Source organism: Cinclus cinclus, chromosome 17 (genome assembly GCF_963662255.1).
Source record: "Cinclus cinclus chromosome 17, bCinCin1.1, whole genome shotgun sequence".
NCBI lineage: Eukaryota > Metazoa > Chordata > Aves > Passeriformes > Cinclidae > Cinclus > Cinclus cinclus.
In genome coordinates this window covers 13,800,944-13,828,405 of record NC_085062.1, presented here as the reverse complement: position 1 = coordinate 13,828,405, position 27,462 = coordinate 13,800,944, and the positions used below count along the sequence as shown (strand labels likewise).

Here is a 27,462-nt window from a genome sequence, read left to right as displayed (position 1 = left end):
CATGGGGATGTAGCTGGGTGGGTCTGTGAGGAGGGTAGGTGAGCGCTGTCCTTCAGGGAGCTCATATCAACACAGAATGACAGAATGAGTTGGGCTGGAGGAGGTCTTAAAACTCATCCAGTTCCACCCGCTGCCCATGGGGCCAGGAACGCCTTCCACTATAGCAGGATGCTCCAAGCCCCATCGAACCTGGCCTTTGACACTTCCAGGGATGGGGCAGACACAAGTTCTCTGAGCAAACCTGTTTCAGGGCCTCACCACCCTCACAGTAACTTCTGCATGTCCTCATCTGGGTGGCTGAGGAGAGTGCCTTTGCTCCCCACTGTCCCCTGCTCCCATGTGTTCCTGGCTCCTCTGGTCCCCAGGACAGGGATGATTTATTGTCAGACCTGTTCACTGGTGTACACATGAGAAAAATGGGCCATCCTTGCTTCTCTCACCTATTGTTGAAGAATCACTCTACACTCAAAACCTCACATGGAAATAATTTTGGATATTTCTAGTTCCTTATTTGTTGGTCTCCATCTAATGAAGCAGCTTTATGCACCATGCAGTGTTGGCTTTCTCTTTCAGTTAACATTACCTACAAACAATTAAAGGGGTTTTACAAGTTTGTCTGAGCTCCAGAGACCTTGGCATGCCTCATACGGAGCTGCCTGAAGCTGTTTCCCATTAAACAGGACAAGAACTGTACCTGAGAGGTTGTTTTGAACCAATTACTCATGTCTGCTTTCAAGAATATGTACTTCATGGATGCAAAGTCCCCAGTGCAGAAGGAACAGGGGAATAATGGGCTCAGGTAATCAAGCCAAGCTTGATGTTAAATGTTATCTTCCAAGTCAAGCCAACAAAAAAATCTGTTTCGATGTCTGTTTCCAAGTTCAGGGAGGGAATGAGTGATAGAACAGTGAACAGCAGCAAAACCTCTGGCTTAATTTTAACAAAGGTTTTGGGTCGTTCCTGCAGTTGAAGTGAAAATTGAAGTTGTGATACCTGAGAAGGAGAGAAGCAAGGAGGAGATGTCACCCAATGGGAAAACCAGCCCTCTGATCTACAAAGTTAATGGGACTGCCCGGCACTACCACCTTGAGGAGCATCCAATTGCCAGCAACCCCTACCACAACACAAAGGACGTGGTAGAAGCATCTGTGTGCCATGTGAAGGACCTGGAGAATGGACAGTAAGTACCCAAAGTTTTTCCAGATAAAACTTGAGAGACCTTCTAACCCAACCTCTCTTGTTCTTTAGAGATGTTGAAGATGATAATTTAACTTCGTAAGCTTTTTTTATATCTTAAAAAATTACATCATGGACAAGTGACAACTGTTTTTAACCAGAAGGTCTGCTGTTCCCTACATGATCTGGACTGGGACTTGTCTCAGAAAGAGGTGATGTTCTGTAGCAGGATTTCTCAGGAGGCTTTGCTCAACTTGTGTTAACCAACCTAGACTTTTTTCATAGATTTATAGCTGTAGTGATTTTACAAAACAACAGGAGAAGCATATGAGTGGAGCTGATGGGGTGGGTCATGTGTTCCATCCTGTCTGCAGTGCTTGACTCTTCCAGCTGAGCTCATCAATTTGCTCTTTCACTAAGGATGCATCTTTTCAGATCTTCTGCAGATGAGAGCACATTTCAGCTGGGCACATTTTGATTTAAGTTTCTGAAGTCTAAAGAGTGCCTGTCCCAGTCACTGTGCTTTACAGGTGCCTCTTTTCTGGGGTAGAAGTACAGGTTCCATTGTTATCTCAGAGGCCTCCATCTGTATGTAAAAGACGATAGTTTGGAACAGCTTTTGTTCCAGTGAGGGAACAACAAAAAGTGTGTGGGACCCAGCAGGAGTCTGGCAGCTGTTTGCTTTAAACTGAAGTATTGCCCGTGATAGTATCCAAGAACAATCCATGTACTATGAACTACTTGTGCAAAACTTAAGGGGTTTCACGGGCCATAAATTCATTTTCTTATGTAAGTTCATCCAGGAATAAATATTTTTGTTTTTTGTTTTTTTTGGTTTTCTTCATTGCAATGAGAATTTATGTATTATACCATTCTACAAAGGACTGGACTCCATTGAATTAAATCTTCACATGATGTGAAGCAGTTGAGGTTACTTGGCTTGTATCCTGCTTCCAACCAGGACAAGGTTAATTTTTGCAGTAGCCAAGAGATGCATGGCCTGAACCTGGAGGTTATTCAATACAACCTCGTCTCATTGCCAGGGCAGGGAAAGGGAGTCTCTTGTGGGTAGAAGTGGTTCCTTCCGATTGAATAACTGTGGGGGACAGAGCGTGGTGCACAGGAAGGTGGGGTAATTCTGGTTCCAAGCCACAGGGAGTGGGATGGTGAGCTCTGAGCTCTGGGTGAGCATTTTCGCATGTGACTTACTCTCTCTTTTGTACACTTGTGTTATTAATATTCTTGCTGTTACTGTTGGTTTTCTTCTCTCATTGCTGTTTGCAGTAAATTGTTATCTCAGCCTGTGATCTTTGCTTTTGTGACTCCAATTCTCCAGCCACCCACAAATGGGGCTAGAGAGTGAGCAGCAGCATGGTTTTAGTGGGAGCACTAAATTGGGGAATTCCATTCCTAAACCACAGCAGCTTTATTTAACTCCCAACATAGGGTGGGAAGGATTGAGATATCAACAGATCACCCCAGAGAGTTTGGAAAGAAAATTTGATCTAAGCATTTGTTGTATGAGGTACAGAGCAACTAGCCACAGTGTTGCTTGGACTGTTCATGTGGGCGTGGTACCTCACCCTGTCCATAATTTCATATATACTCTCTGTGCCCATCACAGTGCTCCTTTTGAGAGCAGGGGAGGGGTCAGGATCACTCTGTTGGTGCACTGTGGGATATTGGTTTAAGACATGATAACATTGAGGACTCAGAAGTGATTAGCATGGAAGCACAGCTCCTTCTGGCACCTCAAGTATCAGTGCTGGGCTGCCTGTTCAAAGAGAAAGTCTCTGCTGTCCCATCAGTGACGCTGATGTTACCTGGAGTAAGTGGACTGGTCTGATCACACAGCGGGCTCAGGTAGGAAACCCCAGCTGCCCTGGGATCTTGGAAATCATCACAAACTGGCTCTAAGGTGAAAATTTCAGACTGTCACCAGAAGAGGAGGAGAAGGTGAGGTGCTGAGGAGGCCCCACCCATACAATCAGCTACCTGAAAATGAAAAGCAATGTGTTCTCTTCACTGACAGTTCCTGCCTTATTGCAGGGATGCATTGAACATGGAAGGTTGCTGTGTGGGGCCCTACATGGCGAGTGGCAGAAGGTATTGAGAGACAAGGTGGATCAAATCAGGTTGCAGAGCTGAAAGCCTTCCAGCTGGCTTTAGATACTGTTGAGTGAGAGAAATGGCCAACACGCTACAGTGACTCATGGATGGTAGTAAATGTTTTATGGGGGTGGCTGGAACAGTGGAAAAAGACCAACTAGCAGCACAGAGAAAAACCCATTTGGGCTGGTGAACTGTGTCAAGACTGTCTGCTTCATTGGCAGAGTTGGCTGTCAAAGTCTGTCATGTAGATGCACATGTCCTAAGAGTCAGGTGTTGAGGAGTGTCAGAACAATGGACAGGTGGATTGAGCTGCTGAGATTAAAGTGTCTCAGGTAGGTCTGGGCTAGCATGATAAGGGTTAATTATTTCTGGCTCAGTGGGCCTGTAATACCTCAGGCCATCAAGGGAGAGATGCAACATGGCCTCGTAATTAAGGGGTGGACTTAACGATGGACACTATATCCTGGGTAATCTGTGATTGTGAAAAGTGCGCTGTGATCAAGAAGGCCAAGTGGGTAAAGCTCCTGTGGTCTGGGGGGTGGTGGTCAATGTACATATGGAGAGGCCTGGCAGATGTATTGCATCACACTGCTGCAAACATGCTGCCAAGGCAAGCATTAGGTGCTGGCAATGGTAGAAGGCATGACTGGATAGCTGGAGACATAGCCCATGCTTTACACCACTGCCAGGAACACCATTTTGACCCTTGGAAAACAAACCCTGTGGCAACATGGCAGCACTGAAAGAATTAAGTCAGACAATGGGACTAATTTCAAAAGTATTGTTATGGATACCTGGGCTCTGTTAAAGTTTCAGAGGAAGTGGGCTTATAAACACTGAACAAGGTATTGAGTGGGTGTACCATATTCCCTGTCATGCACCAGCCCCTGGGAAAGTGGAATGGTGCAATGCACTGTTAAAGACTACACTGAAATCAATGGGTGGTGGAACCTTCAAACACTGGGATCTGTATTTAGTGAAGGCCACATTGTCAGTTAATGCCAGAGGGTCCACCAGTCAGGCTGGCCCTGTCCAGTCAAAACCTCTATGTACTGTAGAAGGGGATAAAGTCCCTGTGGTGCATGTGAAGAGTGTATTAAGGAAGTAAATTTGGATCCATTCTTCCTCAAGCAAAGACAAACCCATCTGTGGGATTGTTTTTGCTCAAGGATGTGGGTGCCTTTGGTGGGTGATGGAGAGTATCCCTCAAGGAGATTTGACATGTGGAGTTGTGGGTGACCTACTGCCACCTGTGCAGGTGAGCAGCAGGGCTGGAGAGGAGCAGGGCGGAGCACAGCCAGCAACCAGAATTGTCTTGATCGTGGAATGAAGAAAAAGAGGGAGGCTATCTTGGGAAATACTGGTTGCACAGGGAGTGTTGTATTCCAGGGTCAAGATGCAGCCTCACCTGGTCTGTAGAAGCTGTCCCTGTGCATGGCAGGGGGTAGAATGAGAGGGTCATTATGGTCCTTTACCACACTAACCATCCTGTGATTCTGTGAATAGCTAGATTGACTGGGGAGCAGGGAGTATGATAGATGAAAAGATTGGGAGAGCTCTTCTGGCTGCGGGGCAGGTGAGGAAGAGCTGGCTGCAGCCTGTGAGAACATACTTGACTGCAGGTGGCCATAGCAGGGAGCTTCTCAGCTAAAGCCAGAGCTAGGAGATGGCATTGGTCTGGGAGCTGGTTCCATGTGCATCAGCTGCTGCAACGTGCTATGTATGTGACAGCAGACAATGCCGACACCAGACAATATAGGTTGAGAATAGCTCTTTTCTAGCAGGCTGAGTCCAAGGCAAGGCAGGAGTTCTATGAAAGGGTCCCACAACTCCTGTGAACAATAGGCCAAGCCAAAGAAGTCCCCTTGTGCTGGCATCCAGAGGGATGATTCTCCATGGGCAGGGGTGTGCATGGGCATGGCAGCAGTGCAGGGTGCTGGCATGAGGCTTTGGGCACTGCTGCCTTGCATTAGTGTAGTCTGCAAGCACAGAGTATGCTTTCTACCCAACCTTTATGTTTTTCTGCTACCAGCACAGCCTCAGCAGAACTGAGATGCAGAAAGATACTGGAGGATAAACTGCTGCTACTGTACCCAGCCAGCCTCCCAGCAGGCTAACTGGAAGGACAGAAAACAGCCCCCCAATGCTCTCACAGCTCTTGACCAAAGGTTCTTTGCAGGCCAGAGGTGAGATTTAGCTGTGCTTCCCAAGTGGGGAGTGGGGTAGGACAACAGGACAAATTCCCAACTGAGTAAACAGCTCTGCGAGTGCAGGGCGGTGTAAATCATTCTAGGGGTTACTCTGGAGTGAGTGCAGGATGGGAGCCTTGCAGGTGGCTGTGTGCTGGCTTGAAGAGACCAGGTCTTGTGTTTGACTCTCTCAGCTCACACATCTTCTTGGGTAAGCTGTAAATTCTTTAACTTATCTTACCGTATCTTCCCAGGGAGTTATGGTTGCCAATGAGCAGGTTTTATCAGCTGAGGAATGCAGCAGGACGTGTACTGCTCTGTTCCCCTTGTGCAGAGGGAAGAGCTCCAAGTGCTGAGTGTCCTGCTTGGGGAGGGAGCAGAGCTGCATCTCTGAGGAGCAAGGTAGCTGAATTAATGGGGCAAAGGGCAGGTGTGGTGAGCTCTGCTGGTTTTCACCCAAGGTGGCACAGAAATTGGGAAATTGAGCATTTGTCATTGAACAGTTAATGCAGGTGAAGCACTTGCCCAAAGGCTGGCTTGAGGTGGGTTTGAGGGTGGAACAGAAGTGTTCGTGGGCTGAGCCCTGGTCTCATCTCCGTGGCTTCAAAGCAGAGTGGGGCAAGTAACAGGATTGAGTTGTGATGTTATCTGAAAAGAAATGAGCATGCAAAAGTCTGTGCCATTCTCCTGAGACCCTGGAACCTGATGTGCATGAATAACATTCTGGAATCACACATGGCCAATGACTTCTTTGGGCAAGTGAGGTTTGCTATGGCCACAGTGATGTGTTTGGCACCCCAAAGGCAATGTGCTGGGATAGCTGTAGAGATGATCCTCACCATGCAGTGGGAGCAACCAGGATTTCCAGATGAACATCAAGCGTGTAGGGATAGGCTTTCTGGCTGGAAGAGGGGAAGTCTCCAGGGAACAGTAGCTCTGTGTTCCCTGTCCAGCTCTGTATAAAGCAAGGGCTCTCTCCTCAACTCTTACTTGCCTCCATGGTCAGCTGGAAAACTCTGCTCTGAGGAAGCAGCTGCTGATAGTTGCATTGGAAAGAGGTTCAGTGCCTCAGGCAAACCATGGATTGCACAGAATGTATCAGGACTATTGGCTGGAAAGGTCTGACAGGTGAGAAGAGACAGGATGTGCTGAGAGCAAGGTCTGGCAGACCTGGTGGAGGCTCAGTGAGAGGGCAGAGAGTAAATGTCTGCTCAGTGCAGAACAACATCAGTGTCACTCAACAACGCTTGGGTACTGCTCTGCAAAGCTGTGGAAATATTTTTGGCCAAGGTCTGGGAGGTGGAAGAGTGGAGGCCTCAGTGCTGGAGCCTTCTGCAGCCCAGTGTCCAGCCTGCAGAGAGGACCAATGAGCAACCTCCTGGGAATGATAGATTGTTGAAAGACTCATGCTCCAATAGATAGTGCCACTGACCACTCTAACAAGGCTACCAACACAAGCCCAGTCTTTACACAGTCTGCAGGGCATGGGAACTCTAGCAAATATAAGCATGTGTTGAAGTTGCAATGCAGAGCTTGTGTCGAGCCAGCCTGCAGGAGGCAGAGCCAGAGTCGCTGGGCACCATGGAGGAGGCACAACATCCCCACTACATTCCTGGGAGATGCTGTGGACAAATTGACCTGCATGCAGCTGGTGTAGAGGTGTGTATTGCTCAGTTTATCCCTGAGCATCTCTTGGACAACCCAAGGGTGGTAGAAAGGATTTTCTAAAATGCTGCTTTTCAGTGCTAGTGGCATCATCAATCACTCATTCAGTCGATGGGTGTGCTCAGTGGCTCTTTCTGGGCTTGCAAATAAGGTACATGATCAACAAAGAGATGCTTTTGTCCAGGATGGGGTTGAATCTCATCCTGGTTTAGCTGGTCAAGGAGGGATGTGTGGTCCAGTGAGCCTAAAATCTGCCAAGCTCAGTGTTGTAAACAATTCTCTCTGTGCTAATTGTGTTTTGATTCAGGGTACCACACCATGGAATCATTGAATCAGAATGGTTTGGATTGGAAGGGATTATTAAAGGCCATTTGATCCAACCCTCTGCCATGGGTTTCTTCCACTAGAAAAGAGTGCTCAGAGCCCCATCCATAGAATCACAGAACATCCTGAGTTGGAAGGGACTCACAGGGATCATCCAGCCCAGCCCCCAACAATCACCCTGTGCACAACTGCACAGACCCCCCAACAATCCCACCCTGTCCATCCCTGGTGTCCAAACACTCCTGGAGCTCTGGCAGCCTCGGGGCCGGGACCATTCCCTGGGGAGCCTGGGCAGTGCCCAGCACCCTCTGGGGGAGGGAAGAACCTTTCCCTGATCTCCAGCCTGAGCCTTTCCTGGCACAACTTCATGATGTTCCCTTGGTAACTGCTCTGTGCTTCCATTTACCGTCCAGCTGTTTGGCTGAGGCATCAGTGAACCAGATGTATTTAACTTCAGAGTATGACGTAACTGCAGGAACACCAAGTATAGCACTAGGCTTACGCAGCTATTGCAAAGCTAGCATATCTGGGATAATGGGTGTCTGTAATTTTGAAGGTTTTGTTGTCCCTTCAGTTATATCCATTGGATCTGTGACTCCTGAGACATGTGCACACCATTTGTGCACTGTTGGTCTCTATGCAATTCCACTTTGTGCAGCACAGCCCTTCTTAATACTGGCTAATAGATCAAAGGGTCTTTGGATTTGCACAGATTGGTGATGTTGAATTTTTTCTTCTTGTTTAAGAGCTCAGGTCAGAGATAATAATCCCTTTTCCCAGTCAGAGTATCTCTTCTCATGATCTTTTAATGCTGCAGAACTGAACCCTAATGTTTGTTTAGGTCTGTGTGGGCCTTTCTGGAACATGTTACAGTAAGTCCCATGTTCAGCAAAACCCCATTCAGCTCCAATCATTGATCAATTAATCAATCATTAAGTACCTGCTCATGTCTGGCTTCCTCACCAGCCAAACAGGAGAATTACATGGGGTATGTAAATATAATACCTGTTTGTTCAAAATTTTTAATAGATTAATTTTCTATTTTTTTCTGAAAATTTATTATATGGAGTTTTTGTGGGTCTGGATGACCAAACATTCCTGTTGTGCAATTGCCAAACTTCTTTTAAGGATATCATATCCTAAAATGTTTCCTTCATAATCTGTGATTGCAAATGTGTGTGAGGTCATTCATTTTTCCCCAGGTAACTATAAACAGACTTTGACTGTAAAATATATAATACTTTGTCCTTTGAATCCTATTAGATGGACTCTCTTTTAAAACTTAAATTTATTTTTCAGCATCTGTGGGGGTGTTTGGTGATATTTGTGCTCCTGTAGTAATTAGAAAATGAAAATGTTGTTTTCTAGGTCCTACTGGTAAGTAAATATGGGGCCTATTCTTATTAAACCATTTATAGGTCATAGTGTGCTTGGTGAGGAGGCCCAAAGTTCACTCAGAACTTAGTATCTTTTTCCTTTTGTGTTTCTGTTAACTCAAAAGGGTTGGGGGGTGGGGTGGGGAGAATTTTCCTGTAGAGGCTTTCCATTACTTGTGTTCCCTCCATCCTGCACCACTTTGACTAAGTCTGCTGTCCTGCATTGGACTGTCTGCCGAGGGTATCACAGGGGACTCCTAAGGTCACTGCTGTCCTCCATAGCTCCTTTTGCTCTTCCCAGAAGTAAGCAGAATTTTGATCTTTTGTTTCTCTGAAGTAGGGTATGTTAAAAAATCCTCACCCAACGTTCTGGAGGTATCTGCATTCAAGTTTTGAATTCAAGTTTTTTTCCTCTCAATAGCCTGAGTTTGCTCTCCAGAATGGTTTTCCCAGCCCATTTTCCTTGTCTAGTTCCCAAGCCATGCAAGAATTTTTCCCATGTGGGGATAATCACCTGTGGATCTTGTAAAGCTTCATTACGCATTATAACTCTTCAAATTTAATCACATCATCCCACTAAATAAATTTTTATCATTGCAGAGGCTTCTCTCAATAGAAGTCTTAGTTACGACTCATGTCCACCGAGACTGGGATGTTTTTGATGTTTTTACATCAAAGCTGCTTTTGTAACAGCAGCAGAAATTTCATTAGGTCACCGTACAGATATGGAAGCTGGCTCTCCTCTTCCTCCTCTTCTTTATTCCTCCTGCCCAACATGCAGCCTCACTGGTTATTGAATGGAGTTGATTGGCAGGCTCAGGTCCAAGATTTAATAAGACTCCTGGCCCCCAGTGTCGCTTAGCATGAGTTCCATTCAGCAATGTTCTAGCTTCCCCAGAGAGACTCACTCTTCACAAATACTCAGTTTCTGACTTCCCTGATTTTCTTCCTGTAGATTTGCCAGTTGCAGGGGGTCCCAGGCTGTAGTTCTATCCATGTTCCTCCTCTGACCACCTTGGGGTGGTTTGGACACTTTGGTCTTAATTATGTGTCTCATTTTTAAATCTGGAACCTTTTCCTCTCTAGGAGGTGGAGGATCAGTTGTTTCATTGGAGTTCCATTCTCCCTCATCAGCATTTTCCTCAGGGCTTTCCCAAAAATCATCATCCCGATCCTCAGGTGATAATTTTCACATTTTTTCAACACTGGGAAATTTTTATAATGCCAGTTCTAATTTTTCTTCCAAGGCTTTTGCCTTTTCCTTAAATTCTTTTAACTGTTTCTTTGATTGGTCATTTTAATACTATAAAGACAGTTGTACATATTTTCTGTCTTTTATTTCCTCTCTCAGATTATTAGCTTCTCTTATAACTGGTTCTCTCCATTGCCATGCAGCCTATAAATATAATCCCAGTACATGACACATGATACCTCTTCCCTTTTTAATCTTCCATAATCTCTATTTTTATTTAATTTTCCTTGTATCCTTTCCCACTCATATCAATTGTTCACTGACTAAAGATTATAAAAGATTATGTGTCCTGTGCTGCTGTAAATATTCTGTTACGCCTTTTCTCTCTTTCTCAAAATTATTTGTAATGCTGCTGACTATGTCAATTTGTCTTGGGGGGAGTGGGAGTTTCAGACAAAATTTGTGAAAGAAGCTGTTGTTGAGTTAGGAGGTGCAGAAAGGACACCCCCTGGCTTTTTAAACTCCTTCTCCAAAAGATGCCTTGGTGTGGCTGGATCCAATCCTAGCCCCGTTTAAATCTAAGGAACTACAAGTGTGTGATTGAACCTTTGTACAACTTTGTTCTGCAGGGATAAGGATGGCAAACCAGAAGTATTTGCATAAAAATGAATGATTTAATATCATAAATTATTAGACAAAAAGATCTTACTCAGAATTATTTACTTTATAGGATAAAAGCCAAAAGTAATAGTAGAGTTTAGTATGTTAAAGTAATTGTATTAAAGCTGGAAAAACCCCACGATTATGATAGAGAGATTGACGTCACTCACCCAGACCAGTGAGTGTGGACAAATCTCCTTCGCTCTGTCTTGAAGGGTGTCCCCACCCCAGGGAGGAATCTCCACACACACTCCAATAAGGGATATGCTAGAAGAACCTGGTATTTGTAAGGGACAGGACTTTTAGAGTAAAGAGTGATTGTCAGTCAGGTATTTGCAGGCCAGCTGTGCCAGCTTAGCATTTTTAGATAAGGATAATTTGCCATATCTGCCCTGTCTTCCTCTTGCTATCAGAATGTTTAACTTTGGGGTTGATGAGTCGGACTGAATTTAGCATAATTCAAGACCCTCTGACAGCTTTGCAACAGTGAGTATCGTTCGAGTTGTCTTACCCCATTCCAGGCAGAGGATCCTGCTAAAATGCCTCTCTCATTGTAAAAACGTCTTTCTTATATCTAATCTAAACTGATCCTCCTTTAGTTTAAGACCATTCCTTCTTGTTCTGTGACCAACTGCGAGATTTCAAAGAGAATCTGAACCTCTCCATAGGAATGTGTTGAAGTATGCTGGCACCTCTGCAGAGCAGAGCTGAACCCAGCAGAGCTGGGCCAGGAACCTGATGCCGGCAGGAGGTCACAGTGTGAACTGCACTGTGCAAAAGCAGCTGAGGAAAACATCAAGAAGGTCACACACAGTTGTCTGCTGTCCAGAGGGATTTATCAGGAAAAGTGACCCTGTGACATGGCCAGGATCAGAGCAAAACCCCCTGAGGTGGGGGAGGCAGACCCTAAGGTTCTTCTTGGGCATACCCCAAGAATCACCTCTCCTGGTTTTCAGCTCTGCGATATGTTGTGTTTGGTTTGAAAAACTGAACACAAGCCTGGCAGGGGCCTGCTGAGCTGCTGGGGCCAGGAGGGGAGCTAATGTCACAGTAAAACCAGTTTGGTTTCTTGCTCCTGTTACCAGCTCCCCCAGCAGCTGGGAACGTGCTTTGAGCCACCTCTTGGCACAGTGATGGATAAATTAGATGCTGCAACTCAATGGCCCAGCTCAGATGTGGCCCAGGCTGGGACAGTAGAGCCACCTCCAAAGCTAGCTTGGTGACAAGGAATGACCCACATCTGTAGTCACCTGAAGCCAGTAGTGAGCCAGTTGAAGGAGGAGTGGAGCCTGGTGGCACTAGGGTTGAATTGTAGAGTGGAATGGTGGCATCTGCTGTGAGGTGGATGCTCTGCCATCCGTTTCCATATTCCTCTTCCCTAGGATGCGGGAAGTGGACCTGGCCAGCGGGAAGGCTCTGCTCATCAAGGAGAATGGCGAGTTCCACGCCATGGGACACAAGTGTCCCCACTATGGGGCTCCGCTGGTCAAAGGTCAGTCTGCATCCTGTCCCAGAGAGCAGCCAAAGACATCACAGGGCAAGGGGCAGTGCCCTGACTGTGCTGCCAAGCATGCAGCAGTGCTGCACTGCACACTCAGCATCACCTGACCATCTTCTGGCTGGGGAAAGCACCAAGCTGGAGTTGCACAAAACTCCGTGGAGCACTTTTCCAGCTCTGGTCTGCAGCTGCCACTGCTGATCACAAGGCTGGGGCTTCTCCTTGTTGAGGGGGAAGAGGACTCTCTTTGGGCTGATGGTATCCTTTCAGTAGCAAAAAGAATGTTGCTCATGTTAGTAACTGAAGTGGGATGAGGTGGATTGGTTTCCTATCTTGGCACCTAAAATTATTTATCCTGGCACTTTCTCAGCACAGGCTTCAGTCAGGTCTCTGCCCTGAGCCTACTCAATGGCAGCAGGCTGTGTGCTGATGTGCATCACCAAAACTGGGGTGGGGAGGGCACTTTGCTGGAGGTGGGATCCTGGGGAAGACAGGAGCACATCCTTCTGAGTGTCTTCTGGGCACTGCTGGCCCAGCAGTCATGCTGGGTATAGCAGTCATGCTCTCAGCCCCTCCACTGTGGTTAGCAGCTAGGGATCTCTCTAGGGACTTTGCTGCAGCCGTAGGTGCAGGGGGGCTGCCCCTGCACTGCACAGGTGGTGGTGATGAGATGTGGCACTGTGGTGTCTCAGCAAGCAGAGACACAAGCTTAAGACCAGTCCTTGGCCACATGGTGGCCTGTGCTCTGCCCTGGCATTGTAGCAGTGAAAGCTGAAGTCTAAGGTAGCAGTCTCTGAACCAACACCTAGAGAAATGAACACATGGCTTTGGGCACATGCCAGAGCTTCCCAGGCATGTGCAGGTGCCTTGCTATGCCAAGGTCTGCTCTGGAACATATGTACTCTAAATCAATGATGCTCTGCTTGAGGCACCACTTGTTTTGGGTAATAGTGGGGCTTGTAAGGATGACCACAAGCCTCTGGGGATGGCAGCTCCGTCCTGGCTGGAGAGCAAGGTTATATCCCAGAGCAGACAGCTTTGGAACTGTGCCCAGAGGTACTGGAGGACCCTGCCATCCAGGGCATTTTAGAAGGAATTACTCATATAGGATCCCAGCTGGTCCCAAACATGCCCAGCGTGCATGTTGAGAAAACTCCACTGTTGCCCATCCAGGTGCACATCAGCCACCATGTGTCCTCTGTAGAAGTGCCATCTCACAGGATGGGAGGCAGCTGCAGGGCAGCACCAACCCTGCTCTGCCATGTTCCCTGCAGGGGTTTTGTCCAAAGGAAGAGTTCGCTGTCCCTGGCATGGAGCTTGCTTCAATATCGGCACAGGTGACATTGAGGACTTTCCCGGCTTGGATAGTTTACCCAGGTTCCAGGTGAGATCCTTGTCCCTGCAGCAGAGGAAACCACAGAATCATGGGATGATTTGGGTTGGAAGGGACCTTAAAGCCCACCTCATTCCACCTCCTGCCTTGGGCAGGGACACCTTCCACCATCCCAGGTTGGTCCAAGCCCACTCCAAACTGGCCTGGAACACTTTCAGGGATCCAGGGGCATCCACAGCTTCTCTAGGCTACCTGTGCGACCGCTTCCCCAACCCCACAGGGAACAATTCCTTCCCAATATCCCACCTAACCCTGCCCTCGGGCAGTGGGAAGCCATTCCCCCTTGTCCTGTCACATCAGGGCCTTGTCCAAAGTCCTTCTCCTGCTCTTTGGAGCCCCTTAAGGCACTGGAAGTGGTTCTGAGGTCTCCCTGGAGCCTTCTCTTCTCCTGGCTGAACAATCCCAGTCCTCCTCAGGGTTGCTCTCGATTCCTTCATCCCCCAGCCTGGAGTAATAAAGCGAATTGCTCACATTCAGGTGCAGCAGCTTGCATTTCCCCTTATTGAACCTCATGAGATTCCAATTTGGCCACTTCTCCAGCCTGGCCACATTCCTCTGTACGGGTCACTTCCCACTAGAGCATCAACCACACCACTCAGTTTGGTGTCACCCACAAAATGACTCTTTTTATAGGGATAAGCAACATTCTGTATGGCATGAAGCAAATACTTTCCAAAGATGTGCTGGTGTAGCCAGCAGAGAGCATCTCTGCATCCAGCTCCTTCCTCCCTGCAGCTCCCTTGTACACACCCACAGGCATCAGATACCTCCTGGGAACCTGGGAGTGCCCAGTCTGGGAGGTATTTGGAGCAGGAGTGGGTATGTAAATTTGGGGTAGAAATCAGGTTGTACACTGAGCGATGGTGCGTGGTTGATACAAGGCAGGATATCCCAGAACCTCGAGCTGGGATGAGCCCTGCCATGGCCTGAGCTGCTCCTACAGGTTACCTGGTGCCACCACCCCTCATTCCTTAGCTGTTGCCCAGAGGGAGCCCTTGCTGCTCTGCAAACCAGCACTGTTCTGTCACCCTCAGGTGAAGATTGAGAAGGAGAAGGTATACATCCGAGCAAGTAAGCAGGTGAGAGGCCACTGACATCCAAAAATCAAGGCCAATGCTTTCATTTTTTGTTGTATGTGCATGGAGGTGGAGGGAAATGCTTATCTTTGATCCTCGGGTCTGGGCAGAGGGATATGTGAGTATCCAGTTTATATGGAGGTACAAGTAGAGCAGGGCATACCTGTTGGGTCCCTGTCCTATCCAGCCTCCCTGCAGCTGCAGGACAACTGGCCTGGGCTGTCCATTCTTTCAGGTCTTACAGGCATTTGTCCTGCACTTGTCCTATGTTTCCTTAAGCTCAGAGCAACTTTTAATTTAGCTGGCCCATGGAAAGAGGCCTCTTCTGCAGCCGTTTGGCCTTGTCTGAATGTGGCATGGTGATCACAGAGGCTGCTTGTGCTCCCTCTTCACACCTCAGCTCTTGCTGGAGAGGAACCTGATGCAGAGGTAGAAAGGGCTCTCCTATCCTGATGGGATGAAGAATGAAGCCCACTCAGGCCACTGTCATCTTTCTTTCCATGAAAAGCCTTCTTTTGATGCATGGTTGTATGTACACATGTGCAAATCCAGTGGCTCAGAACCCAAATGGGCCCTTAGAATACTTGGGTTAGATCCAGAGATGTCACCTGAATGGCAGCACTTCAACTCCAACTGATCTGGAGATGTGATGAGGGGAAATTGAGTCTATTTGCTCTACCCAGAACAGATTTTGGCCTCTGCTACACTGGCACAGGTCCATGCCTGTGCTCTGGTGGATTGGACAAGTCCATCAGCTTTGGATGTTAGGTTTATAAGCTCTGCTCAGGTCCAGGATAAAATTCCTCCTGACAGAGCTTCTTCATTCTATCTCACTTTTGGTGCAGAATTGCACAAGGACACACCTACTTTTTCTTTTGCCCCATCACCACCCCAGCTCTGAGTAGCTGCATGGCTTTGCAGAAGATGATGGATTTATTTTTCTTTTGTACCTTGTAAGGTGTAGTGCACTGGACATTGGAATGATATTTGGATGAGCAGGGGTTTGGAGTCCTTGTTCATACAAGGGTGTGGTTGTTCCCTTCCTATCCAAGCTGGTTTATGATACTGTTGCAGTTGTCCCATGCCTGCCTGACTACCCAGGGTAATGCTGAGTAAAGATAATTGCTTTTCTTTTTCTTTTTGGTGGTGACACAGGCTCTTCAGACACAGAGGAGGACAAAGGTGATGGCAAAGTGCATCTCCTTGAGCAACTACAACCTGAGCAGCACCAATGTGCTGATCATTGGTGCAGGTAAGGGTGGCACGTGGTGGGACCACTGTGTGTGTCCCCTTCCAGGCAGGGATGCAGGGAGGGGGTGTCTGTGTATCCTGTGCCCTCTGTCACCCCTCCTGCATCCCTCCCTGTGCAAAGGGTCACACCAGAGAACCTTTTTGGCCTACATGCTAATGATCCGAAGATACCCTGTATTCCAATCTGTGGAGCTTTATAGTTCTCTGTTGCCATGCTTTGTGTGAACCCCAAATCCTCTTCCTGCTACTCCCTTCCCAGGTACATCAGCAACTCCTGATTTCCACAGATGATGAGTATAAAGTCTTTTCAGGTTCCTGTGGTGTTGATACTCTCCTCTCCTCTCCTCTCCTCTCCTCTCCTCTCCTCTCCTCTCCTCTCCTCTCCTCTCCTCTCCTCTCCTCTCCTCTCCTCTCCTCTCCTCTCCTCTCCTCTCCTCTCCTCTCCTCTCCTCTCCTCTCCTCTCCTCTCCTCTCCTCTCCTCTCCTCTCCTCTCCTCTCCTCTCCTCTCCTCTCCTCCTTCTCACCTGAGCTCTCCAGTCTCACCAGTTCAGTCAGAGAAAAAGGGATATGCCAGCCAGGCTGCCTGGCTGTAGTGTCAAGGCACCTTTTTGTTTAACTTTTTTTTTTTCTGTGATTGAAACAAGTGAACAAAAAGCCTTTAAAGAAATAGCATGGGAAATGCTCTGCAGTGAGTCAAACTACCAACACCTTGGCCATGGAGAAGGGAGGACTCCCTGCTCCCATGCTTGGCCATAAATTCACCAAGAGCAGGTTGCACAGACCATTCCTTGGCAAAAGAAGTCCAAGGAACTGAGCAGCTGCTTGTGCCCTGGACTTTGTGAGAGGTGTGTAGGCATTAGCATCACTCCTTAGTGTGCTCTTTGTGGGTTTGTGACAGTTTAGGGACAGACAAGAGGATTTACGTCACGGTCCATAGACAGAGCGTCCCTTCTCGTGCCTTGTGCATCTTCAACCACCTTCCCATGTGAGCTGTTTGAGTTGGGAAAGGCTGTGAAGTGAGGCCAGGGCTGGTGGAGGTGGTGGTTTTGGAGTCAGCCCCAGCGAGTTCTGCAGTAAAGGGCACAGACCTCCCAAGGCCACATACACATGGCTGTCACTGGTCTCCTTCTCCCTTAGGGGCAGCTGGGCTGGTCTGTGCAGAGACCTTGCGCCAGGAGGGTTTCTCTGACCGGATTGTGATGTGCACCATGGACAGACACTTGCCCTATGACAGACCAAAGCTCAGTAAGGTTTGTATCACTCTGGGTATGCCATATTCCTCCCCAGTTTTAAAATTTACTCTAGGACCTTTCCCCACTATTATTCATTGCAGCATCAAGGTTCTGTTTCCTTAGTCATCCTGCTTCTGTTTCCTTTGAATTTTCTTTCCTCTTTGTGACTGAAATATGAAACACAAAAAAAGTTTTTCCAACTGAATTAAGAGTACTCCAGCAGAAAAACAAGGGCATTCTTCCTTGTGTGGGTTGCCCAGAGAAGCTGTGGCAGCCCCTGGATCCCTGGAAGTGTCCAAGGCCAGGCTGGACAGGGTTTGGAGCAACCTGGGATAGTGGAAGGTATCCCTGCAAATTGAAATGAGATGAGCCTTTAGTCCCTTGCAACCTAAATCATTCCACAATTCAGATGATTCTTCAAAGATATAAAGGTAGCTGTCTTAGCCAGCTTGCACCTGGATGGGTCTTCTTAAAGTGTTTCTCTATCAAAATCTTTAAGGCAATGAAATGGAGCATGTGAAAAATGGTGTTGGGGGGGTTTTATTAGTGCCTATTTCTTGCTGCCCAGGAACGCTCTATGCCTTAATTATGATGATTCTCAGCTGTCATCACAAGTTGGTAACTTGATGGAAGTGCAAAGGTCACTTTTTCTGGCACACATCCCATTTTGCATTCCATTTTATAGACACAGGATGTTCTTTAATCAGATTTTCTTGCTGCTGATTCCTGAGCCTCCTTTGATGTCAGACAGCAGCTCAAGTTGGACAGCAGCATTTGACCTTAGAGCTTGGAGATAACATAAGGTGAATTATGTCTTCATTCTCATGTCAGGAATGCTTATCCATGGAGACTGCTATAATCACAGCATCTAACTCTGCTTCCAGCACCCAAAAAAGGATTTTCAAAGACAGGCAGACATGCACATAGCTGTTTGGGAGCATTCAGGCCATTCCTATGCTTCTGCAAGTCCTGCCTGGGGTGAGGAGCAGCTGCCTGGTACCTGCATCCAAGCATCACAGGGGTTGTGCTGGGAAGCTCGGAGAATCTGAGAGTCCCTGTCCCAGCCAGACAGCTCTTCCAAGCACTTATTCCCATGTAGGTTAGACTGGCTCTTCTTCTCTCCATTAAATACTAAGAACGTTTCACATGCAAGTGATGTTGTACATGGTTTGTTAAATCCTCCATGAAACACTTCTGGCTGTAATTGCATTTGGAAGGTGCACAAAGGCCATGGAAGAGAAGGCAGAATTTTTGGGAAGAGGGTAGGAAATACTGGAATTTTTCTTAATCCTGTTGTGAGTTGGACTAAATCTGTACAAGCCACTGGAGAAGGAGTACTAACTCTGTAAGCAGAAGAGCTCTTGCTCCCTGAAACTGCAGCACTGCCCTTCCTCTGCCCTGTTGAACGCCTGTTACCAGTCTGTCCTCAGGTCCTGCTGGACTGTTTCCCTTTGTCCGCTTTGGACCATGACCTACGCTCTCTGTGTTGTCACATCTCTGTTACTGTCCCCATGCAAGCAACAGCAAAAGCTGTGATGGTTGTGCACTCTTCTGCTTTGCCCTCCCTGCACACTGTCACAGGGGGTCAGGCGTTTCTCTCTGTAAATGTGGAGTATTCGAAGAATTTCAATAAAACCTATATGACCCTGCCCTGCTTCGAATCCTGTGACAGCAGTCTCTCCTGAGCAGAGCGTTCTTACTCTGAAGTCACAGTAAGGGAGTGTCTTGTCAGGCTCATTCCAGCCCCTGAGCAGGCCACCTCCAGGGAGAAGGATCTTGCACATCCATCTCCATGGGTGGAAGGCCAGCCCTTGACTTCTGCATCCCTTGTCGCTACTGGGTCAAGTTAAAACATCATACCTGTGTGGCATGAGTAGATGCTACTGCTAAGCAGTGTGCTCATCTATAGCAGGACTTGACCATGGCATCTGTGCCTGTTTCTGCTATGCTGCAGGCAGTATACAAGCAGGGAGCAGCCTGCACACCCAGCAGGTCACTTGATGCTCAGCTTGTCCTCAGCCTGAGTCTGAGCTTGTGTCAATAGAGTGAGGAGGACAGATGAGCTCGGGCTCAACCCTTTGTGTAAAGATGTACATCTCACCCCAGTGATTAGGGAAGGCTGGGAAAAGCAAGAACCTTTGTCTTGCAGCTGAAGATGTGCCCCACCCCCTTGCTTCAGCATTGGATAAAACTTGTGCAGCATAACTCGGGTGCTTTTGAAAGTGTATCCTTGTGTGTTAATACTGCTTGTTCTTACTGCTCTTCTGGCTTCCATTCACCCTGGTAACTGGCTATTTTCCAAATAATCATAGGATGCTTTGAGTTGGAAGGGACTTATAAAGGTCATCCTGTGCCACCCCCCTGCTGTGGGCAGGGACTCCCTTTACTAGACCGGGTTTTGCTCCAGTCCAACACTTTCAGGGATGGGGCTTGCTTCCCTGGGCAACCTGTTCCAGGGTCTCACCACCTGTGTTGTAAAATGAGGCTCTTCTCTTGCTCCTGTGAACCTGTGCGTACTTGAAGGGGGCTGCAGTTACATCTGCTTTGCTGACACTCCAAAGCACTTGCTGTGGTCCTGCTTGAGCCACTCCACACCCATGCTGAACTGGCAGAGAAGGCACCAGAACCCAGACCAGCCTCTTGTGACGACTCCTACTTGAACAGGCTTTCATTCCAGCCCTGTTGAACCATTCTCTTAACCCATGCAACAAATGCTGACTTGTGCTGGTAGCAGCTGTTTCTCCCCTCACCTGTTCAACCCACAGCAGCTGACAGAAGAATGGCTTTTTTTTTGCAGTCAATGGATTCCCACCCTGAGCAGATCACCCTGCGCCCCAAGGAGTTCTTCTGCACCTATGACATCGAAGTCCTGACTGAAATGCAGGTAAGGAGAGTCCTGCGTTCGCCTGAAGGAAAGTGCTGGTATGCAAAGGCTGTATTTAGGGAATGTGGCTGCTATCTGTTTTTGGCTCACTGGATGCCACTGTGTGAATGTTGGGTCTCTCCCAGCCCCCCTCTTTTTGCCTCAGAGTGCAAAAAACCTTTTTGCCTCAGTGTGGTCATACAAAACACAGCTAATGTAATGCTCCTGTGGCAGGAAGGGCACCCTGGGCATGACCACGGTGTGGCCATCTGTGGCGACCATCATGTGTTACCTGCCATTCCTCATGTGGATCTCAGGAACCAGACACCATCTGATAATGATAATTAGCCTTCAAACAGTGCAGACAATGATGGCTTAAATATTTCTCCCCATTATTTTATTTATACTGGGAGACCTTCAAGGATTTGTGAAAAGGCAACTAGGAATATTTAAGGTGTGGGTTAGCCAAGCTGTGGACAGGGGGACTAAAACTAACAGACTAACTAAAAGCAATTATCTAACTCACTAAAACTAACTAATGGAGGACTAAAACCTGACAGACGAGTTGATTGGGTTGGGTCCTCGGTGAAAACCTGGGATTTCTTCCCTTAACATTATTTAGGAATGATTTTAGGTGGCGGCTGTGGATATCAAGAGCAAGATAGCTGTGTTCAAGGATGGGTTTAAGATGGAATACAACAAGCTGCTGATAGCAACGGGAAACATGTAAGCTTCAGACAAACATCTTAAAGATCAAGAGAAACTGTTTTATCTGAGAATGTGAAGAGCTTGTGCCTGGGGATAAGGGATGAAATGTGGCAGGTGAATTTGAACACTGAATTTGTTTGAGTATGGAAAAGTCAAGGAACACAAAAAATATTAGGAATGTCTATATGTATCTACATCTACATTTATATATCATAATCTATTTAATATATATCTGCTTCATATATTATAGAATCACAGAATGGTTTCTATTGGAAGGGAACTTAAAATTAATCCTGTATGTGATGAATATACACCCACCCCTGCTGTGTCCAGGGAACACTTTCCACTTGACCAAGTAGCTCCAAGCCCCATCTAACCTGGCCTTGTAAAGCAATGCCTGTCCTGTGCTGGCAAGGAGCTCCAGAAAGGAGCTCCCCTGGACCTGTGGCTACACCAGTCCATGATGCGATCTGGGGTGGCTGCTCAGCACCCCCTACTCCACCACTGGCCACCAGCATCTAGGTTTTTCCATGTTATGTCTCCAGGCTAGAGAGAGGTGAAAAAGGGAAATTTGGGGATGTTCTTGGAGCTCCAGAAGGGATGTCTGCAGCCCTGACTGGGAACTGAACTACACAGAGCTGAGAAAAGCAGCTATATCATCCTCAGTGTTTTTCAGGCCCAAAACTCTCAGCTGCAAAGGCAAAGAGATAGAAAATGTTTTCAACATTCGGACGCCTGAAGATGCCAATCGTGTGGTGAAACTGGCCACAAGCAAGAATGTGGTGATCGTGGGAGCATCCTTCCTGGGTGAGTGCCTGCCTGGCCCATGTCCCTGTCCCAACTCTCCACCTCTGCCTGCAGATGGGTAGAGTCCCTTGCCCAGTTTGTGACTGCCCAGTTAGAGTTAATACCCCCACAAAATTGGACCTGGGGTAGTCCAACCTCCAGCCCCAGGTGTGTGTAAGGACATTTCCATGGCAAAGAAATTGATTTTTCCAAGAGGCTGGGCTGGCATGGGCACAGATATTGTTGTCCCAGTCTGAAAAGCACATGGCCAGACAAGTACTGGTGGTCATGTGGGTCCAAATCTGGTGTGTCTGGAGTTGGCTTCAGTCAGGAGAATCGTGTTGGTGGGTGGGAGGGAACCTGTGGGTTTATTCTCTTTTACATTTTAGCAGTGTGGTGAGTTTTTTAAATGCACAGGAAAATATCTTGTAGTTTTTTTGATGGCTCTTCTTTTTGCTTGGTGTGGTTCCAACAAAATTATTGTGGGTCCTAACAAAATAAGAGTGGGCCCTGCAATCCTTAAACATAAATGGTTATTAGGGAATTTATATAAAATGTTCATTATTTGTTTTTCTTCTTTTATAAAAGATAAACTTGTTTTAATGATTGAATCAATATGATCTACAGAAAAGCATGTGGTGTGGGGGGCCAATTGCAAACTGCAGGTCATCAAAAGGATTCCTTTCTAAAAACCCCCACGGAAAGAAAATGCCTTGGTAGAGGTCCCCATGCAATTCCCAGCACCAAAATTGTACCATTCTGATGGGTGAAAACAGCTACTACCAAGAACTGTTTTTAGACCACGACTGAGGTTGTCCCAGCCATAGGAGGAAGGTTTCCCTTGGCTGGTGTCCCTTGTTCCATGTTTTTCTCAGGGCACTTTGGCATTTCATGTCCAGTTCCTCCCTTTGGTCTTTAAAACCTACATCTAAGAACGCCTGAATCGGTGTGATCCCTGGTGTCTGCTCTGGCGGCTCCCCAGTTCTCCCAGGAGTGCAGCTCCAGCCTCCCCAGTCAGAGTGGGTGTGGCTGCTCCTCATCTGCAGCCAGGGACACAGGGCAGTGCTGGGCGACTTAATGTGGCTGCTTGGACCTGCCTCTCTTCCCTAGGGATGGAGGTGGCCGCCTACCTCACGGAGAGGGCCCACTCTGTGTCCCTGGTGGAGCTGGAACATGTCCCCTTCAAGAAGTTCTTTGGGGAGAGGGTTGGCCGCACTGTCATGAAGGTGACCTTGCTTTTCCATCTGGGAGGGGGGTTGGTAACAGAGCAGGTTTTGCTTGTTTCACTTACTGCACTATGACAGCGGAGGCACGACTGACACCAGTGTCGGTCCCTTACTATCTTAAAAACTCCTCATGCCTTCTCTCTGTGAGTTTCCAACAGGTAGCTCCACACAGCACTGACTCCTTCCCTCCTTCTGCATAACTGGCTAACTCAACCCTTCCCTCTCACTGCATGACCAGCAGATTCTAACTCAGCTAACCCACTCTTTTATAAAAAACACCCATCCTCATTGGCAAGGCTGTTTCCACTCCTTGGTAATCAGTACAGCTGTAATTCATCTGAGAGAATTGCCTTCAGCACTGTCCTTACAAGCCATTCTCCCACAGCACTAATTAATTTACTTCACGTTTATTCACAAAGCTGTGATAGCAGCAGTCAGTAAGAATGGGTTGTGTTTTCCCTGTTATGGTCCATGTGCTATGGAGCACCTTCTTGTCTTAGGGATGCTGACCCCCTTAGTAGTACAAATTGAGACAAGCCTGTAGGGTGGGCAAGGCAGTGCTGGGGGCAGCAGGACATCAGGACCAGGGTGGTTCAGGGTCCTGATGTCCCCTGCTCTGTCCCTTGTCCCCCCTCCAGATGTTCGAGAACAACAGGGTGAAGTTCTACATGCAGACAGAGGTGTCAGAGCTGCGGGAGCAGGAGGGCAAGGTAAGTGGTGGGCAGGGGCTCCCTGGCAGAACTGCTGTGGCATCCCCCAGAGCTACCATTCCCTTTGCAGGGTTTTGCTCTCCCCTCTTTCCTCTCCCCTGAACTTCATGCTCCTGGATCTGGCCCCCAGGAACAAATGTATGCCATTGTGGTGTGTGGGGTGACTTCATTGCTCCTGCTCACCTGCTGCTGCTTTTTTAAAGAATTATGGTCAATTTTGCATTTCACAAAGGAGGTGAGCTGCCAGCACAGCTTCCTGCTGCTACAGAGGGGTTTTGTCCCTAAAATAACTCTGATGTGCCCCCTGTGTCTCCTGCAGCTGAAGGAGGTTGTGCTGAAGAGTGGGAAGGTCCTGCGTGCTGACGTCTGTGTCGTGGGTGTTGGTAAGGGCTGTGTGGGTGCAGAACCAGGGAGGGCAGAGAAGAAGTTGGAGGGGATGTGGCAGCAGGAGGTCCCTGGGGCTGGGTGGCCAGGGATACTGGCATTGGTCTGCCAGCCCTGCTGGACTGCCACACATGAGTCTGCAAAGGTGTTTTTAGAAAAAAAGGTGTTTCTAAAGTCCCCACCACAAAATGCAACTGCAAATATATTTTGAAAGTAATTTTTTTTCAGACAAAAACCCCAAAACATTTCAAGCAGTTTCATCCTCTCAAGATGGTTTTTATTAAAGCTTCCCGAAACCAATTTTCTTTAGTGTGTTCTTTTGCTTTTTAATTGCTGCTGAAAGCAATAAAAAATGTATCCTATACTAAAAAATAAAAGAAAATACCCCATAGAATATTGTATTTTGCCCCTTTACGTTTAGGGGGAAATAGTCCCTTTCCTTCCCTCTTCAAAATGCTGTGGACTCAAAGAATCACAGAATTAATTTAATTCTGGTTTTGTTGTTTTTATTGACTACTCTAATTTGTGAAAAGGCTGGAGGAAAGAAAAAGATGAAAAAGGGAGAAGGAAGGTGAAAGAAATGTACAGACTGGGGGGGGAGGCTGAGAAGTCCAGGCTGGAAACTCAAAGGTTCCCTTTTAAATATAATTTTTTTCAAAATATCTATAAAAGATAATTAAATTTAAAATTATCTCCAAGCACTAGAAAAGGACAGTGGGCAGGTTACACTGATGGCTTGGGCAGGACAGGGATCCTGAGGGGGCCAGAGGCTGATGCAGTGGGAGATCTGTAGGGTACCTGGCTCTGCTCCAGACTCCCAAAGCAGCTGCTGCCTGTCCCTGGAGGCGGCCCCACTTGTCCTGGCATGAGGAAAGGCCTCAGGATCAGCCCCCAGGGCTGTGGAACACTAGACACTGCAGCAGCAACCTTTGGATTTCCCCCCAGGTGCAGTCCCAGCAACAGGCTTCCTCAAGCAGAGTGGCATCAACATTGACTCCAAGGGCTTTATCGTAGTCAACAAGGTGAGCTGAGGGGCAGCCCCTGCAGGAGGGAGAGCAGGAGGAACTGGGTCAACTCTTCTGGTGGATGAGCTTCCCTGGGGCTCCAAACTGCTGCCACAGGGGCTTTTTGTGGCCTTTTATCTGCCAAGATTGGCAGAACTGGAATTTTCAAATTCTTTGGGTTGTCCTGTGCAGGGCCAGGAATTGAACTTGATGACCCTTGTGGTTGCCTTTCATCTTAGGATATTCTGGGAGATGCTGAAATTCCAAGAGCATCATCAGGAGCACCTGGGACCCCCATGTGCAAGTGGGGGTGTGCAAACCCCAGACCTGGATGCTCTGGCTCTGAGCTGTTCTGGAGTGGTATGGATGTTTAGAGGGGGAAGAAAATGAGATAGATACATATTTTCAAGGATCCTAAAGGATCTCATCCTTTCTGCCCACCACCAGTGACTGCAATGGGAGCAGTGTTGGAGCTGGTGGGTGTTGGTGCCTTGGGCAAAGGAGTGTGTCGGGAAGCTGGGGCTCAAGTGTTGTGCTGTGCTCATCCCTGCAATAAGCTGGGCTCTATCTGCAAACACCAACAAACCCCAGACTTCTGTGAGGGGCTCCAGGACACCAGTCTGTGTGTCTTTTTCCTGGATAACCAAGGGATACTGTAGGTCCCTGCATGTGTGTTCTCATTTGAAAGTGAAGAAGGCTGAATGAAATCTCCCCTGGGGGTCCCACAGCCAAGCAGAGGTGTTTTCCCTGTGTTCTGAGGGACTGTGGCAGCTCTGGACCACTCCAGCTCTGGAGCTTCTGTTAATGTAGGGTGCAAACCTCACTAATGCCCACCTCTGTCCCCCTCTGCAGATGATGCAGACCAACATCCCAGGGGTCTTTGCTGCTGGAGATGCTGTCACATTTCCATTGGCCTTGAGGAATAACAAGAAAGTCAATGTCCCCCACTGGCAGATGGCCCATATGCATGGTAGGTACTTTGCAGAAAAAGAGCATTTTCCAGATTCTCAGGAAATTTTCAAACCCTCCAGACAACTGCCAACAGAGAGACTGGGTGGTTGTATTGAACGTTTTGAAGCGTGCCTATCTTATGCTGCCTGTTGTGCCTTCATCTGTCGGCATTCTTGCCAAACTTTGCCTAACAATGCCTCATCACCAGCACAGAGGAGGCCAGGGACAGGCTTTCCTATATTCCCTTTGCTCCCTGGCACTGCTGGGGGAGCCTGCTCTACTCCTTGCCCTGGGACACTTAGGAGCTCACATCCTAATGCTAGCCTGGGCTCAGGCTCCTAGCTGGGCTTCCCATGCTGCCGGGTTGGCCCAAGAGTGTTCAGCAGAGCTCTGACCCTTCTGACCTCTCATCAGCCTGGAGCCCCTGGTGTGATGGGCTGACCTCATGGCCCTAGTCCCACAGGAAGGTTTCCTATGCCCTGGGTGAGAGGTTTTGGAACCACAGCTCCAAATTTACGCTTTGGACACCTTCCCCATGTCCAGATACGCTTCTATGGCAGGGACCCTACCCCAACAGTCTCCATGCCATCCAAGGGTTTGTCCATCCCATCCACATCTGGGTAGGAGTTCAGCATACTCTCAACCCTGTCACTGTTGAGCAGTTGACTGTTGGGGGAAAAGAGTCTCGTGGGTACATGGCTCATGGCAGTGGAGGTGACAAGTAAGAGCTGCACCTTGGGAAGGAGTCTCAGCCCACCTTTGTGTGCTCCCTGCTTTGTCTTTCTTGCTGTGTAAGTTTACTCAGCAGCAGTTCTTGGTTTCCCTGTACTCTGTGACTGCTGGTGTTGATGCTGTGACCTGAGGGCAGAGCATGGATCTTGCCCTGGAGTGGCAATTCCCCCGTCCCTGTGCTCTCTTGCAGGCCGCATCGCTGCACTGAACATGCTGGCCCACGGCACAGAGATCAGTACTGTCCCATACCTGTGGACAGCCATGTTTGGGAAGAGCATCCGATATGCAGGTAAGGGGCTCCTGAGAGTTTGTGCTGTTGGAGGTGTCCTGGGACAGAGAAGCCAAGGTCACCTCTTCGCTGTCAACCCTCCCCACCAACCTCTGCCATAGGGCTGCTTCCCTGCCTGGCTTCTGAGGGGCTTCAGTGTCTCCTCTCAAACCCATTTGCCATGAAGTGCACTTCTCTGAACAGGATGGAGGATTGACTTAAGTTAGACATTGGGAAGAAATTCTTCCCTGTGAAGGTGATGAGGCCCTGGCGCAGGTTGTCCAGGGAAGCTGCAGCTGCCCATCCCTGGAAATGTTTAAGCCCAGGCTGGACAGAGCTTGGAGCAACCTGGGATATAGTGGAAGGTGTCCCTGTCCATGGTAGTGGGTGGGAACAAGATAATTTCAAGGCCTCTTCCAAGCCAAAACTCTCCTGTGATTCTGTAGGTTTTGGACCTGCATCTCCTGGTGCTGGTTTCTTGGTCGCTTCAGGATGTTTTCCATGCAGTGCTGGAATGAAACACCCTGTCTTAGAGCTGTATCTGAAGGAATTGCTGCTGAATATGCTTCTTTTTTTGCTTTCTAGGCCATGGGGAAGGATTTGATGATGTTGTCATTCAGGGAGATTTAGATGAACTGAAGTTTGTGGCATTTTATACCAAGTAAGTGTTTCTCTTGTCCATGTT

General features: G+C 48.0%; 1 protein-coding gene across 1 annotated transcript in view; it reads left to right on the top strand.

Annotated features, from left to right (window-relative positions):
- The window catches only part of AIFM3 (apoptosis inducing factor mitochondria associated 3), a 38,869-nt gene that overhangs the window by 6,415 nt on the left and 4,992 nt on the right, over positions 1 to 27,462 (top strand). The window contains exons 2-17 of the mRNA XM_062504299.1: positions 967 to 1,180; positions 12,077 to 12,186; positions 13,467 to 13,576; positions 14,620 to 14,664; positions 15,817 to 15,913; positions 17,051 to 17,163; positions 19,943 to 20,029; positions 20,643 to 20,734; positions 21,393 to 21,523; positions 22,613 to 22,728; positions 23,367 to 23,438; positions 23,758 to 23,821; positions 24,768 to 24,844; positions 25,679 to 25,796; positions 26,700 to 26,798; positions 27,363 to 27,438. Of these exons, the coding sequence (XP_062360283.1) occupies positions 967 to 1,180; positions 12,077 to 12,186; positions 13,467 to 13,576; positions 14,620 to 14,664; positions 15,817 to 15,913; positions 17,051 to 17,163; positions 19,943 to 20,029; positions 20,643 to 20,734; positions 21,393 to 21,523; positions 22,613 to 22,728; positions 23,367 to 23,438; positions 23,758 to 23,821; positions 24,768 to 24,844; positions 25,679 to 25,796; positions 26,700 to 26,798; positions 27,363 to 27,438 (1,621 nt within the window). The remainder of the gene's footprint in view (positions 1 to 966; positions 1,181 to 12,076; positions 12,187 to 13,466; positions 13,577 to 14,619; positions 14,665 to 15,816; positions 15,914 to 17,050; positions 17,164 to 19,942; positions 20,030 to 20,642; positions 20,735 to 21,392; positions 21,524 to 22,612; positions 22,729 to 23,366; positions 23,439 to 23,757; positions 23,822 to 24,767; positions 24,845 to 25,678; positions 25,797 to 26,699; positions 26,799 to 27,362; positions 27,439 to 27,462) is intronic.